The sequence below is a fragment of the Eurypyga helias genome, unplaced genomic scaffold, assembly GCF_000690775.1.
Source record: "Eurypyga helias isolate BGI_N326 unplaced genomic scaffold, ASM69077v1 scaffold45599, whole genome shotgun sequence".
NCBI classification, from domain to species: domain Eukaryota; kingdom Metazoa; phylum Chordata; class Aves; order Eurypygiformes; family Eurypygidae; genus Eurypyga; species Eurypyga helias.
Genome location: NW_010270925.1, coordinates 1 through 11,694, shown reverse-complemented (window position 1 = coordinate 11,694; position 11,694 = coordinate 1). Strand labels below are relative to the sequence as shown.

The window sequence follows — 11,694 nt, the reverse complement described above, 5'->3', positions numbered from 1 at the left end:
GCCACTGGCTACTCCTCAGAGGAGGGAACCAAGAAGGGGTTTGGTGTGGGCATGGAGAACTGGTCCCCTGATGATATGAGGGGAGGGAGGAGGGTTACATCAGTGTGAAAACTCGTGGGGAGGAGATAAGGGAAGCTGCTGGAGGCCACGCAGGCAGCAGGGCTGGAGGCCCATCTTCAAAGCACTCCAGCACGCTGCAGAGCGTGGCTTTGGCTTGCTCATCTGCGTGCAGCAGCTGCTGAGATGCTCCAGGTTAGATCTGGCTCGGCTCAGCTCCTAAGTCACCTTGGATAACATGTTCTCCTTTCCTAGCCTCAAACCAGAGCTACCTTCTACAGCCCCAGCCCAGTTGTCCCAGTCCGTCCTGCCACTCGCTGGAGTGGGCAGCCCTCCCGGCCTCCCCGTGAGTTAGCCTGCCTCTCCCCAGGGCTCTCGGCACAAGCTGGGCTTGGTTAGGAGCTGAGGGTCTCCTAAAAGCAGCACGAGGCGTGTAACCACGGGGTGCTGCGGTACGCAGAAGCATGCGGGGGTTTTCTGCAGGGGTCACGGTGACGGGCACTGATAGATGAGACGTTGGGGTTTACCTTAGAGGTGAGGTGTTCCCAAACTTTCCCCAGCCACGGTCACTCCCCCCTCCACATCTGCTTCTGTACCATTGCTACCAAGAAGCTTTATTAATCCTGCTCCATCTCTACAGCAGCGTATCCGGCAGCTACCCCCATCCTGAGGGCCACCGTGCCGCCCCGGCGCCTGCTGTCCAACATCAGCACCATGAGACAGGCCTCCACGCAAGTGCCCCGCGTGCCCTCCCAGGCCCAGAGAGTGGGTGAGTGGGGGGCCCCCCACGGCGGCTGCGCCTTGGCGAGGGCTTGGGGCTGCCTCCGAAGATGGATGGCTTGTGGGAATTGCGCATGGAGGAGTCCCGATGGTGCCCTCGGATGTGGTGGGACTGGAGCGGTGTCTGTAGTAAAGAAGTGTGTAACTTTTGGGGAAGGCTGTGGTCTTTCAGGTAACGGGACAGGTCTCTGATAAGCAGATTGGTCTTGTTGGCTGTTGCTCCTCGATACGTTCGTTAATGATGATGATGCAGCTGTGACACCCCAGGCTCAGCGCTCAGACTGAGGTGGGGGTGGGAAGGGACCCCTGGGACAGAAGCAGAGGCTCTTGCCAGCTCCAGCTGAACCCTGCCAAGGCCAAGCCTCCAGGAGAATACGCTCATGCTGAAGCTGCTTGGAGCTGTGGCCTGAGAGCCAGACCTTGCTGGCACCCCTGGTACCCAGCTGTCCCTGTCCCCCAGGGTGTCCCCTCCGCCTTGCCAACATGAGGTGGCTGTGCTCCTGCGGGGTTGGTGATGCTGTCTTGCTGTCCTCACCCTGAGAGTGCTTTAACCCCGTCTGTCCTGTCACCCCTTTGCCTTCCATGTGAGGGAGGAGGATGCTCACCGGGGCTTGCAGTGTAGGCTTCTCCCTGGATGGGCTTTGAGGAGAGGCAGAAGAAGCTCAGGGTGGAAGCTGCCCACTGGTGAGTGGGTGAAGGTCTGAGATCCCCCAAAACCCAGGAGGCAGAGTCTACCCACCACCCTCATGGCTTTGTGCGATTCAGCCCAAGGTGGTCTTTGGTCTTGAGTGTCTTGGCACCGAAACGTGCAGGGGCAGCAGGAGGGCTGTCTGCCTTAAGTTTGTCCCCTCTGCTTCTGCCCTTGGAATCTGGTTCCTCTGCCCTTGCCTCCCTGCAGGAGAGGAGCTGGGGGCAGGGGCACTTGCTCTCACGGCCCATCGTGGGTGCTGTGCCTGTCCTCAGCTGCTGATGCAGACGGGTGTTACTGGAGGAGAGACAAGGGGGTGTAGGTGCCTTGGCCAGCTCCCCTGCCCTCTGCACAAAACTGGGCGCTCCCAGCTGGGTGGGCAGGATGGCAGTGCCCTGCCTGTCCTGGTGAAGCCGCCCGTAATCCTAGGTGCTGGTTTGAGCCTGCAAGGGGATTTTTTTGGTGGTCTGGCTGAGCACTCTCATGGTTTCAGCCTCCCCAGGGGCAGCATGGGTGTAATGGGCTGCTCCTTAGAAATGTTCTGTTCCCCTTTGCAGTCAACATCGGGACACAGACGGTCAGCACTCGGGTGCTCTCCTCGCCCACCCTGCCGCGTGGCACCCAGCAGTACAAGTACTCCTCGACTGTCAGGAACATCCAGCCGATGGGGCACGTGCCGCCCGCGGTGGCCCCGCAGGTAAGCGAGCTCCTGCCTCCTGGTCCTGCTCTGGGTTCAAGTGGCCGCTGACCCCAGGCAGCCCCCTGGCTCTGGTGTTGTGGGGAACTTTCCCCGGGGCTGCTGGGCTAACTGGAGCTACGGATCCAGTAGCCACACACCCGTGGTGCCTGGCTTCAGCTTTCCTGGAAGCTGGTGTTCGGATACAAGCAGGCAATGCCAGCTGCATCAGCAGCTCAGAAGGGTGAAATGCCTTACTGGGTTTGGGGGTCAGCACTGTTCCTGCAAGCCAGGTAGTTCGTGCATCACTTCCAGCATTCCTGATTGCTGCTCTTCTCTGGGTTTTTGTTCTCCAGGTGGGAGAACCTGCTGTGCATGTCCAGGGGCAGGAGCCACTCACTGCATCCGTGCTTGCATCAGCCCCTCCTCAGGAGCAGAAGCAAATGATAGGTGGGTGTCACGGCTGCTTTGCTGGACTAGATGCTGCTGTGGGGCTGTGCGTGGTGCGAGGGCATGTGGACCTGCATGCGCCAGGGAAAAGAGCTGCTAGGGGAAGCTGTAAGCCGTTGTAGGATTGCTCTGGTACTATGCTGCTTTAAAAAAAGAGGGGGAAAAGAACCTCAACAACCAAACTCTGGGCAGAGTTGGAAGAATGTGGAAGCACCAAACCCACTCCCAGTCTGTACTAGGTGCCTGGCAGTGAGACGGTGCCTGGCGAAGCTCGGTGGGAGAGGCAGAGCTCCGTCCTGCCCGTGCTGCCAGGCTGCACCAGGGCATTGCAACTCCCCTGAGCTCTGACCCACCCTGCATCCCCACCCTCGGGTGCTGATGAGCAGTTTGGTGGCTGTAGGGGTTAGGGTCAGCTCTGCCCAAGACAGGGCTGGGAACGGGGTGATTTGGGAAGAGGGAGGCGCATGCACAGCACCAAGGCACCCTGGCAAAACTGTGGTGGGGACTCTGGCAGTGAAATACTGTGTGCTGGAGGACGGGGTGGCAGGAGGAGGGCAATCGGTGTTGCCCGTGGCCAGGCAAAGGTGGTCTTCCTCCCCCGTGCCCGTTTCCTTGTATGGCTTCCCTTCCTCGCCAGCATACCCCGTAGGCAGGGCTCATCCTCCCGCTTGTGAGGGGCTGCTGCAGTGGGATGGGGAGCGTTTTGCCTGCAGACGCTGTCGCTGTGACGTGCTGGAGTAGGTTTGCGTGTGAGCAGCGGTTTGTGTGTTCTCCCACCACCGTGGTCTCGCGTCTCAGTTGAAAGGACGGAGCCAGGAGGGCAGGAGGGTTTGCATTGGGTGTGAAAACGCTGGGAGGTCTTGCACAATGGTCATGTCCTCCCTGGCCTGTGGAGCAGGTGAGCGCCTCTACCCTCTGGTCCATGCGCTGCATCCCTCGCTGGCTGGCAAGATCACTGGGATGCTGCTGGAGATAGACAACTCCGAGCTGCTGCTACTCCTGGAGTCCCCCGACTCCCTGCACTCCAAGGTAGGAGGCACTTGGTGCCCAAACGAATCCCATCCCAAAGGGCAAACTACCTGCTGCTGCAAGGAAGGGTGATCCTGGCCCAGAAGATGGGTCAAAGAGGTTGACAGCAGAGGGAACAGCAAGTAGCTGTGGGGGTGTTTTAAGTGAAAAATGAGCAGAAAGGGCCCCAGACTGATGGCACCGCACCCAGGGCCAGATGCCTGCCCGCCTTCCCCAAAAGGGCCAAGTTCTGAGGGTGGCTGGGAAGTGAGAGGGGGGAAAAGCAGAGTTGGTGTTGCTCCCTGGAAGGAGAGGGGGAAACGCTCTTTTGTGGGAATAGAAACTAGGTAAACAGGAGCATTTCTTCGGTTTCCTCCTTTATTGTGGTGAATAGGCAGCTCTGGTTCCCATCAGAACAGTTGGAGGGAGTTGACTGCATCTCCTGGTTGTTCCTTGGAGGCAGGATTTGGTTTTACCCTTTCGCTGACCCTTTTTTTGGAGGAGCATGGGCTGTCTGGGTGGTATCAGCTAGCTCTGCCGATGGAGAAGTTTGATTTCTCTCCGGGCAGTTCTGACCCCTGTAGAAAAGGAGAGATGCCCTAGCATTTTCCTAGGAAAGAGACAGGAGGGATCTGTGAGCTGGTCAGTCTCCTGTGGAAGCAGCAAGCTGGGATTTTATAATCATTATTATTGAAGTCCCATACTTCTTGGAAGTGGGTCCTTGTGGAGGACGGGAGCTGGAGTACTGCACTCCTTGTGCAGCGTGCTCCTGTGTTGGAGCTACTCATCCCCTTCTCCCCTTTGTGCTCTCTGTTGTAAGATCGAGGAAGCGGTTGCTGTTCTCCAAGCGCACCAGGCTACCGAGACGTCGCACAAGAGCAGTGCCGCGGCGTTCCTGCAGTGACTCCGGGTAGATGCAGGGACACGCTGGAAGTGTCGGCGTGTGCGTGGTGTGCTCAGGGCCTCTGGTTCCAGACTCTGAAATGGAGAACTGGGTTTCTGGTCCAGACCAAGTATGGTTTGATGAGCAACGTGTCTTTGACTGTAAAAAATTCTTCTTAAATCCTACCTACTTCTTAAATCCTACCCTCCATTTTCCAGACTTAATTGTACTGCAGAGACGTGGTTCTGTGTGGTTTTTCTATGTTCACGAGGGCAGTGACTATGCTACCAAGAAGGAAGAGAAGGAGCTTGCTTTTCTGTAGGTCTAGTGGGGACCAGCACAATCTTTTCCTGGGATTTCCCAGTGTGTTTAGAATGTTGTCAGTCCAGGGTGGGCTTGACTGGGAGAGCTGGCCCTGAGGGTGAGACAGACCCAGTAACAGGCAACTCAGATTCTCACGTACCCCTTTGAAGATAATATTTTCTTGACTTGTGATCATGAGGAAACTCTGTTAATCCAAGCTCAGGTGAACTCTTGTCCGGATGAAATTGTTCCTTTAGCTGTTGGAAATGGCATATGTGGGTTCTTTGTGGTGGTTTCTTTTTCTGTAGACTTCAGGACTGAGAGCGAGCCCTGAGAACTCTGTCTCTGAAGAATAGCAGCAGCGACCCCACCGCGCTTTTGGGATCGTGCCTGTACAGTGACCCTGGCGTGCCTTCGATGCCCCGTCCTATTGGTTTTGTGTATCATAAATCTGGTAGAATTGCTTCCTCCTGCACCTGTAAATCCCCCGTTAATTCTCTTCTCGCTACCGTAAGCATCTCGTGAAGCGTCATGTGGAACCCAGCCTGGTTCACTTGCCCAGGAAGTGACAAGTGCTGTTGAATCATCATTTTTAGTGGATTTATTGGGTTCTGTAGTTTTATTTGTTCCTGTAGCTGACACTAATAAAGAACTGATGCTTCCACCTACAAAGCATGGGTTAGCTCCCTTTGCAGGAAGACGGCAAGTGCTTTCCTGAGAGCTGGCAGGAAAGGATGCGTAGGAGTGAATGAACCAATTGCCCACAACCAGGCTCTCCTGATCCTGACTCTCTAGGAGGATGGCTTTAAGCCAATTTCATACCATCCAGCTGAATTCTACCCTTTCTGGCTATCTGCCTTTAACTTCTAAAAGGCATCATCTTCCTGTGGTTCTCCTTTGGAAGTGGACCTCGTACGCTTGCCGGAGTACTGGCCACGTGTGTCTCCTGCTGGTCACCACGCTGTGTGGCTGGTGCACAAGAGCCAGCTTTTGAGGTATTGTGGAGCAGCTGTAAATCAAAAGCTGCTTCTCCAGTGTGTGTTCCTGACCCGTGCTTTCAAGGAGTCACTGATGGGCCTGAACACTCCTAACTGCAGTGCATCCCCTCGGATGCTCCCTGCTCATGGGAGTAGCTGGGACCCGTTACTACTGGGTTCTGCTCTCCGGGCCTATCCCAGAGCATGTCGCTGTCGTCATCCTGCCCTTAATGCTCTGCTCTTCCTATTTAGGAAAGGAATTTTGGTCCCTGGAGGCTCCTTGGTACTTGAGCCTGGCGCTGGATTGACCTTAGGTGACCGCTTCCTTGAGCAGCCAGGAGCCCACCAGCACCACCCACCTCTTGCTGTCCGACTTGGGTGCTGCTGGTGCTGCCTCAACCTTCTCTGTGCTGGATCACACTGAGGCTTCAGCTTGCTGCTGAGTCATCCCTCCTACTGCTTGTTTCCCTGCCAGCTTTCTAATAACATCACTTACACGCTGGCTCCTGCGTGGTGTCTGCTCTGCTCCGCTGGGACTCTGCCCCTCGGGCTTTTCACCGTTCCTTTTTCTTCCCCAATTCTCCCTCTGACCACCTTAAATATTTATTTTCCTCATAGCAGATGCCTGAACTGTGCTCTGCTTAAGTATCTCCTTCTCAGTAAGATGTTTATAAAGGACTTCAATCCACTTCACAACTTAAATGAAGGTCCTGTACATTATTTCTCCCAAAGTGTAACTGGCTGGAAGCTTTTATGCTCTGTTGCTAGAGGGAAAACGTGTATTTGCATGCGTGTAGTGCATGCCTGAAGGGCACTGTGCAGGTACGCTTCATTCTGCTGTCAGCCAGCTTGCCTGCACCCCTTTTCCAGCTGTAAGGGCCCAGTTCAGATACTGCCCATGGTGGCAGGGGACTTGGCAAGACAGCTGTAAAGCCGGAGGGAATGCAGCAGGGCCAAGGAACGCAGGGATGCGGGAACAGCCTGAAAAAGGACATGATGAGGGTTGGGGTCTTTCAAATGTTTATCAGAAAAGGTGGAGTTGGAGCTTGGATCCCCAGGTATACTGACGGATATTGGAAAGTTTTCAGAGTGGCTCCCTGGTTGAACTACTTGGGAAAGTCTGGGGCTTTAGGGAATTGAGGCAGGAGCAGTAATGCAAATGTGAATCTGGAGTCTCTAGTTTGGAATGGTTGATGTGGATTTTGAAAGAGGTGGATGGAGTGCCTCTGGCAAGCACTCTCCAGCTGTATGTGTGCCTGGCACTACCTCTGCAGGCCTGGGAAGCATCCTGCACGGAGGGCAGCACCGTACTGGGATAGAAGGGGAGATGGGTCAGAAGTGACCCTGAGCTTGGAGTAGTGTGTCTTGTTGCTGTGCTTGATCCTTCTACCTGGTGGTATTGCTGGGGAGAACCTTAGAGATAAGGTACAAAAGAGTGCTGCTGTTGCTCAGAGGGGAAAGAGAGGGTGAGTGCTGCTGCCACGACCTGCAGCTAACAGGGCAGGTGTCTGCCACTCCAGGAAACAGCAGGGCTCTTAACAGGACTGCTCTTAATTAAGTGAAGCCAGGCATCCCCCTGGGTTCTCTGCCTTTCCTCTGGTTGTGTGTACTGCTGGCCTGTGCTTCCCTACCCTGAAAATCCATCCCTCTTCCTAAAAGCTCAGGCGAGTGCTGGTTGCAGGATCAATGGAGCAATCTGTGCTGCTCAGGAAGGAGCAGCTTCCAGCCCTGGTCCATTCCAGCTGACTGAGTACAGCCCTGGGACCTACAAGTCTTCTTAGGATCAGGCTAAGATAAGAAATCTTTGTCTTCACTGGCACTGAAGTGATGCCTGCTTTCTAAATTCAGTTCAGGGGGGGACCTGCTGGAACCCCTGACTGCTGGGAGAGGCGGGTAAGGTGGGAAATGGAGACAGGGCCCATAGTTCTGGGTCTGAGCTGTTGAATCATCATTTTTAGTTTTAACATTTTAGTGGTTAAAGCACTCCACCCGTGCACAGTGTGCAAAGCTGTATTGCCACTGACTGACAGCTGCCTTCCACAGTCAGGCATTATGCAGCAGTGCTTGGACAAAGAGTGGGGACAGTATGAAGTAAAGTGGTTAAAAGGGTGTTACAGTTCCCCTAGACCATCCATCACATAGAAAAACCACAGCTCTAAAGTGAAAATAAACATGGCTTTAATGAGAACTGGTTTTAACTGTTCACAGAGTAACTCCAACTGTCTCTTTACCTACTATTTTAAGTCAGTGCCATCAATACCAGAAAGTATAAACATGCATTGAAGTAGTAAGTCAGACCTCACTTGGGATGTTGCTGAGTATCCTCCTCCCTGTAACATCCAAAAGGCACAGAGGAGCTCAAGTGGCTTTAAAAAAAAAAAGGCTTAAAAAAAAAAGGCACAAAACCCAGTAGTAGAATTCCCAAGCACGCAGGCTCTGAAAGAGTAACCAGACAGGTGTAACTTGCTGTTTTCTTCCATGTGCAGAATAATTAAAAATAAAGCTGCTACTGTAAACATCTGCCTAGCCACACAAAGCAGCAGAAACTCAGCTGAGAACCAACAGGCATCAAGTGGGAGAGGGAACAAGCTCTGCCCTGTGCAAGTAACTGTGCCCCATTTACAAGAGTGGGACACGGTGCTAGGGCAATTGCAGCAGTTCCTGCAGCAGCCTTATTTAAGTAATAGCAGCACACAGAGAGCAAAACTGTCACCTGAATAAAGACCAATAACCCCAAAAGCCTCTGTAGGGGCTCTTCAGAAAGAGAAGAGCCACTTCACATGCATCTTAGCCAACATGGAAAGAGTCCCTGAGGCCAATAGTTACAGGCAAGTTGACTTCAACCAGGGAAGTGAACCTCTATGCCTCTCAAGGAGGGGCATTAAAACTCTGAATGATCTTAGAGCCAGATAATAAGAGTTTCATACAGACTGTGTGTCTTAACATTCATTGTGCTGGCACAGAACCTGTTACATCTCAGCAGCAGTGGAAGGTAGATTTCAACACCGATCCTGCATTAAGATTGGTCCCTGTAACAACATCAGAAGGGAAAAAGCTTTCTTCTGCAGTGGAAAACAAAGCTTTCCTTGTTGCTTGGTTACTCTAGGCTCTGTTTAGTTCTTGCAGCAACCTCAGTGCAGCTGTGTTCTTTGGTTCCGTTTTCAACAAGCTCTTGATATCAGCAATACTTGATTTGTAATCCTAGAAGGAGAATGTGTTTTAAGTGTCAGTGCATTGGAAATGCAGTGTAAGGCTCTTGCTGCAGAAGTATGACCCCACAACACAACTAAGCCTGTGACTCGCTCTGTGTAACTGCTTAAGCACTGGCATCAGTGTAGCTGTTCCAAAACACACCTGAACTAGGGCCAAGAAGACAGTGTCAACACTCAGGTGGGTTCTGAGTTCAACACCAGTGCATCAAGTTTTCCAGTACTGCCTAGGTAATCTCCCACCAGACACAAAGATAAAGCTCAAACACATGTAGGTGCTTCCAGCATTCCCAGAAAGAGGACCTGGTGCTGAGAAACTCATGAGATCCAACCAGTAAATAGATGTAAAAGAAAATCCCCTCTCAGTCCATACAGGTCTCACCTATCTGATGGCAGATGTGGACTAGAACAAAAATGAGTTCTAAACAGCATCTCTTGCCCTGATCATGCACAAAGAGGCTTCTAGTCCCAATTTAAAAACATTCAAAGACTCCTGACTTACCTTCAGTTCTTTAAGTGCTTGAGCACGTCTGTAGAGTGCCTTAACGTTTTTAGGATCTAACCTCAGAGCTTCTGTGCAGTCCTGTACTGCTTCCTTGTATTGCTTCAGAGTCAGGAAACAGAGCGCTCTGCAATACAATTACCTGGTTGAAGACCTGTGGGTAAAAGCAGCACCTACCGCTGCAGCACGCATCTCAGCCAAGCCCTGCGCGGCACAGGGCTGGACTCCAAAAGAGTCTTTAGCCTCGTGTTATGTAATCTTGTCTCTTGAGTTTGTTTCAGTTAAAAAGGGGAAAAAAGTTTTACAGTCTGAAAAAAAGAGAGGGGTTTCAGAGCAAGCTGCTCTAAAGCGAGGAACCTGCACTGCAAGGATGCGGGCTCCTGCTTCTGACAGTCCAGAATATGCTCTGCCTGCTGCAGCTGCCTTAGGATCTACAGCAGTCTGCAATTTGTGGTTCATGGGGCAGCAGATGCTCCTCAAAATAACAGAGTTCCAGCAGACAAGCATTAAAGGGAGAAATCCCTTAGCAGCCCTAAGCGGAGTGTCTCCAAGGGTTTTTTTGCAGTACCTGATCAAAGAAATGTTATACAAACTACAGGGGAGACTGCACTTGGGCCAAACGTGTGGGTGGTTTTGTTCCGTTCACCTGTTTGGGCGCAAACATCAGACCGCTCCGGCAGAAGCGCCGTGGTGGGTTTTATAAAGGGCCAAGAAGTACTTGGGGAAAGAGCCGGGTAGTACCTGTTGGTGTAAGTTGCACACTCCTGGTTCAGCTTTAAACTCTCACTGTACTTCTCAACTGCTTTTTTATGGTTTCCTTTCTTTACAAGTTCATTTCCTTCTTCCTTCAGAGTTCGAGCTCTCTCCGTGCCAGCAGCCGTCTGGTCTGGAAACAGCGTGAAAGAATACGGAGTGCTATAAAACTGACAAGATCAGTGCAGCCTCTCAGAAAGCAAATATCCCCATACCAGAGGTGAGAGACAGACATCAAGTGATCCAGAATCAACAAACGAGGCTGTGGCAGAACCAGGCCCAAGTTTCTCTAGGCCTCAGCTCCAGCAGCAGACACGCCAAGCAGTGTCTTCCTCATCCTCCTGAGCTACAGGGCTCTGTGCCCAGCCCACGGGCACGCTCTCACCTGGTCCTTCCCTCGGTGCAGTCGCAGGAGGAGTGTTTGCCCCAGGGGCTCTGGCAGAAGGAATGCTCCACCCTGTCTGGGTCTGGGCAGAAACAGGAACCGTGGGGATTGGTGGGAGCTTCTGGCGCCAGTTCACGCCATCCTTCTCCTGCAAGGCTTTAGTCATCCTGGAAAAGACTTGGGCAGTCACCCCGTCTGTTGGCTGGATGGGCCATGCAGTACCCAGCAGGGTCACACTGTAACCCGGATCGTGTACCGAGGATGGCATCCCTCCACGAACCCCCTGACATGCACCTAAACTAAGTTCCTTCTACAGACAGGACATTAACAGAAGGAGCTTCTTCATGTCAGCAAGGCTGAAAACACCAGAGGATGAGGGCTGGAGCTGTCAGTGCTCAGACAAGCGAGAAATGTGTGTGTCGCTCCTCAGCCTGGCAAGTGATGAAGTGAAGCAGACTGCTCCAGGAAGGACTACAGCAGCCTGGAAACCCAGCCAGCACAGGGAGGCTTAACGGATAGGGCACTGGCAGCCTGTAGCTTATTATTTGTTTTAAAACAGGCACGGAGCAAAGCAGAAATGGTCCCAGGGAATTGATTCCCAGCCCTCAACCCGCATCTGGAAAGGCGCTGAGGGTGCTGGCAGCCACGAGGAGCACGGTTAGGCCCTTGCCTTGCACGAAGCATCAGAGCCCTTGGCTGCTCCCGCGTGCTCGGGCCCCAGCTCGCTGCTGACAGGGCTGTGGGAACAAGGCAAGGCTGACCGAAGCGGCTACCCGCGCCGGGTATTCCCAAGCCCTTCCCAAGCTCTGCGCGGCGTTACCTGTTGACCCCATCGTGCGCAGCCTGGATGGAGCAGTCCACCTGCAGCACCGTCTTGTAGTCCACATAGGCCAGCTGGTACCTCTCCAGGGCCTCGTAGGCTGCAGCCCGCCTTAGGAGGGGTTTGACCCCAAAAGGGACGAGGTCGAGGGCGCTGTGACACAAGAGAGACGCCCGGGACAGCGTGAGCCCCGTGGGGGCTCG

General features: G+C 53.4%; 1 protein-coding gene across 1 annotated transcript; it reads right to left on the bottom strand.

The window, feature by feature from the left end:
• Positions 1 to 8,924: 8,924 nt before the first annotated feature.
• On the bottom strand, positions 8,925 to 11,644 carry TOMM34 (translocase of outer mitochondrial membrane 34; the record flags this gene model as incomplete). The annotated part of the gene is made up of 5 exons (XM_010158631.1): positions 8,925 to 9,023; positions 9,534 to 9,660; positions 10,275 to 10,419; positions 10,672 to 10,838; positions 11,492 to 11,644. Coding segments are annotated over 5 exons (691 nt in total), but the record flags the coding sequence as incomplete, so codon positions are not given.
• Positions 11,645 to 11,694: the final 50 nt, after the last annotated feature.